Source organism: Camellia sinensis, chromosome 11 (genome assembly GCF_055761805.1).
Source record: "Camellia sinensis isolate YWXY chromosome 11, ASM5576180v1, whole genome shotgun sequence".
Lineage (NCBI taxonomy): Eukaryota > Viridiplantae > Streptophyta > Magnoliopsida > Ericales > Theaceae > Camellia > Camellia sinensis.
Window position 1 is genome coordinate 43,256,969 of NC_138971.1, and position 7,250 is coordinate 43,264,218.

General features: G+C 47.8%; 1 protein-coding gene across 1 annotated transcript; it reads right to left on the reverse strand.

The window, feature by feature from the left end:
• Window positions 1–1,464: 1,464 nt before the first annotated feature.
• On the reverse strand, window positions 1,465–2,774 carry LOC145803111 (uncharacterized). Its single transcript, XM_082896467.1, has 2 exons — window positions 2,572–2,774; window positions 1,465–2,496 (listed from the first exon to the last, which is right to left on the reverse strand). Exons 1-2 carry the CDS (start codon window positions 2,578–2,580, stop codon window positions 1,873–1,875), a joined length of 633 nt encoding a protein of 210 aa, XP_082752593.1. The 5' UTR covers window positions 2,581–2,774; the 3' UTR covers window positions 1,465–1,872.
• Window positions 2,775–7,250: the final 4,476 nt, after the last annotated feature.

Sequence of the window (7,250 nt, forward strand, 5' to 3'; positions counted from 1 at the left end):
CGCACAAAAATATGTCCGCAGGTGCGAGAAATGCCAGAAATTCGCCCATCAGATCCATCAGCCTGCCAGGGAACTTCTTCCCCTCACCAGTCCTTGGCCTTTCGCCATGTGGGGGCTAGATATAGTGGGACCATTGCCAACAGCACCGGGCAACCGGAAATTCTTCATCGCGGCCACAGATTACTTCACAAAGTGGGTTGAAGCTGAGCCCTTGGCAACCATCAAAGAGAAAGACGTGAAGCGATTTGTCTGGCAGAATGTTGTCACACGGTTTGGTGTCCCCAAGATTTTGATCTCTGACAACGGCACCCAGTTTGACGGTCGCCTATTCAGAGGATTTTGTGAAGATCTGAAGATAGAATTCTACAACTCCACCCCGGCCTACCCGCAGTCCAATGGTCAAGCCGAAGCATCAAACAAGACTATACTGGATGGGTTGAAGAAACGGTTGGAGAAGGCTAAGGGCAAGTGGGCTGAAGAATTACCGAGCGTCCTTTGGGCATACCGAACAACCCCGCGACGTTCGACCGGGGAAACTCCATTTGCTTTGGCTTATGGCATGGAGGCGGTCATACCTTTGGAAGTTGAAATGCCCACCCTCAGAACTGAGAGTTTTGAGCCCGAACTAAATGCCGAGGCTATTGCCTTGGAGTTGGACCTAGCGGAAGAGCGCCGGGAGAAAGCCCTCATCCATGTGGCCGCCTACCAACAAGAGCTCTCCAAGAAGTATAACAAGACAGTGCACCCCAGACCGTTCAAAGTTGGGGATTGGGTTTTGAGGAAGATTATGGGCAACACCCTGGTGCCAGGAGAAGGCAAACTAGGGGCAAATTGGGAAGGACCCTACAAGATCACTGGTCTGGCTGGCAAGGGGGCTTACCATTTGGAGGATCTAGAGGGAAGAGCTATACCCCGGCCATGGAATGCGGCCAACTTGAAATTGTATTATTTTTAAGCTTTACTTTCCTCTTTTTGTAAGGAAATTTTTTGGCTTGCAAAGCAGAGTGTAATTCTTTTTGTCAAAATTATAGAAGTAATTTTGCTTTAGCACATGGATTCTTGTTTTAATGTTTAGAACCGAGATGGTGTACTCCGGTTGGAAGAGTTGGTGTTTTGTCCAACTTAGGATTCCCAACCGAGATGGTGTACTCCGGTTGGAAGAGTTGGTGTTTTGTCCAACTTAGGATTCCCAACCGAGATGGTGTACTCCGGTTGGAAGAGTTGGTATTTTGTCCAACTTAGGATTCCCAACCGAGATGGTGTACTCCGGTTGGAAGAGTTGGTGTTTTGTCCAACTTAGGATTCCCAACCGAGATGGTGTACTCCGGTTGGAAGAGTTGGTGTTTTGTCCAACTTAGGATTCCCAACCGAGATGGTGTACTCCGGTTGGAAGAGTTGGTGTTTTGTCCAACTTAGGATTCCCAACCGAGATGGTGTACTCCGGTTGGAAGAGTTGGTGTTTTGTCCAACTTTGGATTCCCAACCGAGATGAAGTACTCCGGTTGGAAGAGTTGGTGTTCTGTCCAACTTGGGATTCCCAACCGTGATGAAGTACTCCGGTTGGAAGAGTTGGCGTCTTGTCCAACATGGTATCTTGTCCAAACTTAGCTACAACCGAGGTGGGTATTTCGGTGCATGAATTTGTTTTGTTATGCTCAAATTGCTTCGACCGTGTTATGGACTCCGGTCGACAAAGTGTTCCAATGATAAGTTATACCGAGATAGTTTGCTGAAGATGGAATGGATTACTACCGGACAAACACTTGGCGAAAATTCAAAATTTTTCATTGATAAAGAAATTCATTACAAGAGGTGGGGACAGAGCCCGGTTACATCAAAAGTATTGAAAGCAAAAATGCAAAGAAAAGAAAACTAAACCAAGGGGGATAGATTGGTGAATTCATCCTCGGCAGCCTCAAGGTTGACGGTTGGGCTCGCTTCTTGGGCACCGGGCTCAACTTGACCGGGCTGCACTTCCACTTCGGCGTCCTCAGCCTCCGAATCTGTCTCATCACTTCCTTCTTCAAGCCCCTCCTCGGCCTCCGCTTGAAGCGCACTGAATACATCATTTGCGTAAGGCACGAGGTAGACCGGTAGCTTGGCGGGAGGAGGATTAGTAAATACATCGGTGTCGGAGCCCTGGCCGAGGTGCTCGCAGGCGGACTTCCAGCCAGCCTTGAAAAAGATGTCTTGTGTTGCAAAGACTTGCTTCTTGTAGTTCTTCTCAGCTTCGTTAAACCCGGCATTGTTGGCAGCCCGGCAAGCTCTCCTCTTTGTCTTCTTAAAAGCGTCCACCTCAATCTGGAGCTCACTTTGTTTTTTCTCGGCCGCCTCCAGCTGACCGAGCAGTCTGTTGTTGTCAGCATTGGCTATCTGGAGGGAAGCCTTAGCCCGGCCCAGCTCGGCTTGAAGGCTCTCAACCTGGCTGGCTGTGTCATTTGCCTTTTGCCTAAGCCGGTGGATGCGCTCCAAAACCAGATGCTGTTTTTGAATGGCCTGCAAAAAACAAAGTTGATGAGAAACGGAACCGGGCAAACACTTAGGAAAATTTTCAGAGCTGCATTGGCTTACCCTGGCCATGGACTTTACTGATGACTTGACTAACCGAGTGTCAGGGACGTGGTCGCTGCCAACCACGTCGCTCGGTAGTAGGAATGCTTTGGACAGATCAAAGGCGAGCAGATGCTCTTTGTCAGCCTTGATCGAAGCCGTCGCCGGGATGTCCTGACCCCGGTGCTTCAGATGTGGGCGCCAGGCTGGCACTGGGGCGGGGGCGTCCGTGGGATGCTCGGTGGCGAGCTCGATGACTAGCTCGGCGGACGGATCTGCCCGAGCTCTTTTCCCGGCCCGCCGCGCGGAAGGTTCTCGGCTGGATTGCCCGGCGGATGGAGTGGCTAGGGCGACCACGGCGCCACTGGATTGACCGGCGGTTGGCGACCGGGTTACCACACTCGGCACCTCGGCAGATGTGGCGGTGAGCAGGTTCTTGATTCGACTTCTCTTGGCCATTTCTTGCTCGTCTGTTAACCGGATTAACGGGACGTCGGGAAGGGTTGGATCTGGCGGTGGCGAAGGAGCTCTGAGGAAGTCGGTTACTTTACTCCGGCGGGGAGCGGAATATCTATATGTAGGACTGTAGCCGAGTAGTTGGTTACAGTCACGATCCCGGTAGCGAAGCGCGGTCCTGATCGCCTCTACGTTGGGGAAGTTGTAGTTGGCTTGCAAGGCTTGGATGGCTGCAAAAGAAACAAGAGAATGATTAAACTGCGAAAAACATAAGTATGTAAACCGAGATTATTTGCGCAGCTTACATGTGCTCCCAAAACTTTTGCTAATCATCCAGCCCGGTGTCTCGGCTGTTTCATAGTTACCAGACACCCAGAAGAAATCATCGTCATGAAGATCCTTGTCTGGTGTGCCGGTTACGATTTTTTCTCGGCCCGGTCGAATCTTCAAGTAATAGGCGAGACCGTCGCCGGTGTGGCCAAGTGTGTATTGGCGTAGGATCTCGGCTAAACCTAGGCTTATGCCTAACCGGTTATTTAACTCATGCACGCCATTTATTATCCTGTATGTGTTGGTGGACACTTGGGTTGGCGCTAGCCCGGTTCGGCGTAAGAACTCGGTGATCAGCGGGTTAAGAGGGAAACGAAGGCCCCCTTCGACAATGGACAGCACGGTGAAGGGGCATTCCTCCCTACCCCAAGGCGTGGTTTCTTCTTCGGCCAGCTCGAGATGGACGTCGGCCGGGACACCGTAATCCTCTCTGAAAGCGGCTAGCGCGGCCGGAGTGTCCACTAGGAAGCGGAATTTCCCCATTCGAGGCCGACTTACTATAGCCCGGTTGATGGGTTGGGCACGGTGGTAATTGGCTGCAGCTCGGTCCTGAGAGGTTCAGGAATGGCAGTGGTCCCCTTGGACTCTGCAGGAAAAGGATGGCAAGTGTAAGTGAGCGCGGTTTCGCATTAGGAGCTAGACTTCAGCTCGGTCGGTAAGGGTGCCAAACCACCTCGGTTGACTAATTAAGGAGCTCGGTCGCCCAAGCAGACCTAATTTTAGCCCGGTTAAGCGATCGAGTAATTGGGTTATCCCGGTTTGTGCCGTGGTTATTACAAACATGTTGTTTGGTTGGTTTTTTGGATCAAAAGTAGGCCCAGAGCCCGGTTCACCCCAGTTCTTCAGCGTTCTTCAGGGAGACGAAGAACGCCAAGAACAGTGGGAGGTTTGTGACGATCAATGCCCTAAAAGCTACGTTTTTGTGCCCTAATGTGTGTAAAATAAAAGAAAATAGCAACGTAAGAGGGATCGAGTACCTTACCTGTGAATGGCTGAGGGTGTTCTTCCAAAACGCGAAGGATGGCAGAATGGCAGAAGATTTGAATACGAGGGTGCTGGGGCTCTGAGGTTGAATATCGAAATGGCAGTAGGGATTGGAGTTTGGGGGAGGTCTCGTATGTATAAGCAAGGGGGAGTCCGCCCAAATTCAAATTCTGACAAAAACGGCGGGTTGGCTGCCCGATGCCCAATGGCAGGCCGCCAGGTGTCCCCATTTATGGCTACGTCGGGGCTGAAGCGACGGGTTGAAAAGACGAAGAGCCAACCGAGCTACGTCGGGGCTGAAGCGACGGGTTGAAAAGACGAAGAGCCAACCGAGCTACTTTCGACAAGAACAGGTCGGCCGAGGAATATAACCGGTCAAATCTGCAGACAATGACGTCAACTAGCTCGGCCAAGGCTTGGCAACTTGACGACCGGAGAAATGTTATCTCGGTCGAAGTGAATAATCCCAGTCACGCTTTTGCGGACGGGATTAAGGGGCAATTGAGAGGGTGATTTATGATCCGGTGTTGGGCCGAGGTATAGACCGAGCAAGTTGAGGGCCCAGCAGAGCATTGGGCCGAGATGATCGACTGTTCACCCGGAGATGGGCTACCAGAACTTGGGCCGGGCAGAGTTTGGACTGAGTGTGTGCTGCCCCGGACCGTGCAGAAGCTGCTCGGCCAGGAAGTGACCGGTCAGACCAGGATGCTCGGTCCGAGGATGGTCGAAACCAGACAGACTGAGAGACCGGCGCTCGGAAAGGCGCGGTCAGCCGAGGTAGTTGATTGACCGGCGAGAAGGCCGACCAAAGGAGGAGCTCGGGCTAGGCTTTGCCGAGATGCCGCCTAGCCCGGTCCTTCATTTCTTTATCCGGTTAGGCGCTTAAGGTATGAAGCATGGTACGACCAAGGTAGGGCAGCTCGGCTGCCGAGCTCCGGCTGTGCTGACAGGCAGTTGAGAGCAGGTGATGAATGGCATGGTTTATGCTGACAGATGGGATAGCAGAGCCACGTGTCAGGAGATGACAGGGAGTGGATATGGGGCTCAGAAGGTATATAAGCATGTCTGCGCCCCCCATACGGAGGAGACGAACACATCTGTAAGGATTTCTTACACTCAAACACTCTCTCCCTTCTCTCTATCCATCCTAAGGTGTGTGCTAACTTGACCGTCGGAGGGTTTTTCCGGCCACACACCGCCGGGTAGCTCACCATTATTTGCTCGCAGGTGATCGGACATCGACGGAGCTCGGAAGAAAGGAATACGGGCTTGCCGGAATATTTGCTCCCCGTACAGGATGTTTACATTCTATTAGTCCTAATTTTGTGATGTTCACATTTGATTTGAATTGAGTTTGAACTATTGAAAATTGGATGTTTACATTCTATTAGCCCTAATTTTGTGATGTTCACATTTGATTTGAAATCTGTTTATGTTAGCCCTAAATTCTATTAAATCTGTTATCTTGTTTGAAATTATAGAGAAAAGTAGTTTATTTGATAATCTTTTGGTCATGAATCATTCAAGCGAAGAAACATTTTTTGTGTCTCCTAATGTTGAGCCTGAATCATCGTTTGTTGACCCCTCTATCCAACCTAATGCTCCCCCTCGTAGACCACCCTTGGCCAAAAGTAGAAGTAGTAGGAGAACAACATTAAAGGCTTGGGATCATTTTGAAAATAAGGTATTGATGGCAAAGATAGGCTATGTGCAAGAATTGTAAGAAAGAGTATATGACAGGCTCTAAAAGTCATGGAACAAGTAATTTGTTAAGTCATTTGAAAAATTATACAAAGTATCCATATAGGGATACTCATGGGTAACAAACATTGGGATTTCAACCTAGAGAAGTTAGTGGGGAGGGTGTTGTTGATGTTATATCTACGTCATTTTCTATAGAAGTTGTTAGGAGGTATCTTACCGAGATGATAGTAATTGATGAATTGAAGGATCTTGAGTCTTGTATTGCAAATGTGAGGCATGTAGTGAGGTATGTAAGGTCTTCTCCAAACTGCCTTGAAACTTTTAAAAAGTATGTGGAAAGTTTGAAAATTGAGAGTAAGAGTCTCTAGTGCTTAGATGTGCCAACACGGTGGAATTCTACATATCTTATGTTGAAGGTGGTTGAAAATTTTGAGAGTGCTTTTCAAAGAATGGGTGAGGAAGATTACAATTATAAACACTGCTTTTTGGATAATGAAGGGGATGAGAGGAGAGATGCCTACAGCCGAGAATTGGGATAATTGTAGAGTGTTTTTGAAATTTCTTAGAATGTTCTATAATTCAACAAAGAGGTTTTCTGGGTCTTTATTTGTTACTTCAAATACATTCTACACTGAAATTTTTATCATTGAAAATATGATTAGACAATTAATCAAAGACAATGATCCTATTTTGTCTTCAATGACAAAGAAAATGAAAGAGAAGTTTGACAAGTATTACGAAAATGGGGATAAAATCAATCTCCTTTTGTATGTTTCAGTTGTGCTTGATCCTTGAAGAAAACTCACATACTTGAAATTTTGTTTTTCAACAATTTTTGGTGGAGACGTGGTGAAAGTGAAAGAAATGTTAGATAATATGAAAAATTGTTTGACTCAATTGTATGATTATTATGCCACACCTGATTCAACAAATGTACATGTCTCCATTGTAAATAAAACAGTAGATATGGTGATAGATGAAAAAGACCTACATTCTATTGTGAACTCTCAATTTAACTCATTTTTTGAGGGGCAATTTTCTAGTAGTGGAAGTACGTCAGAATTGGACAAGTACTTGGGTGATATTGAGAAAGGTGGAAAGAAGCTCAATTTGATATCTTGGAGTGGTGGAAGGTTAATGCAACAAAGTATAGAGTATTATCACTTATAGCATGAGATGTGTTGGCAATGCTTGTTTCCACTATTAATTCTGAATCGACTTTTAGT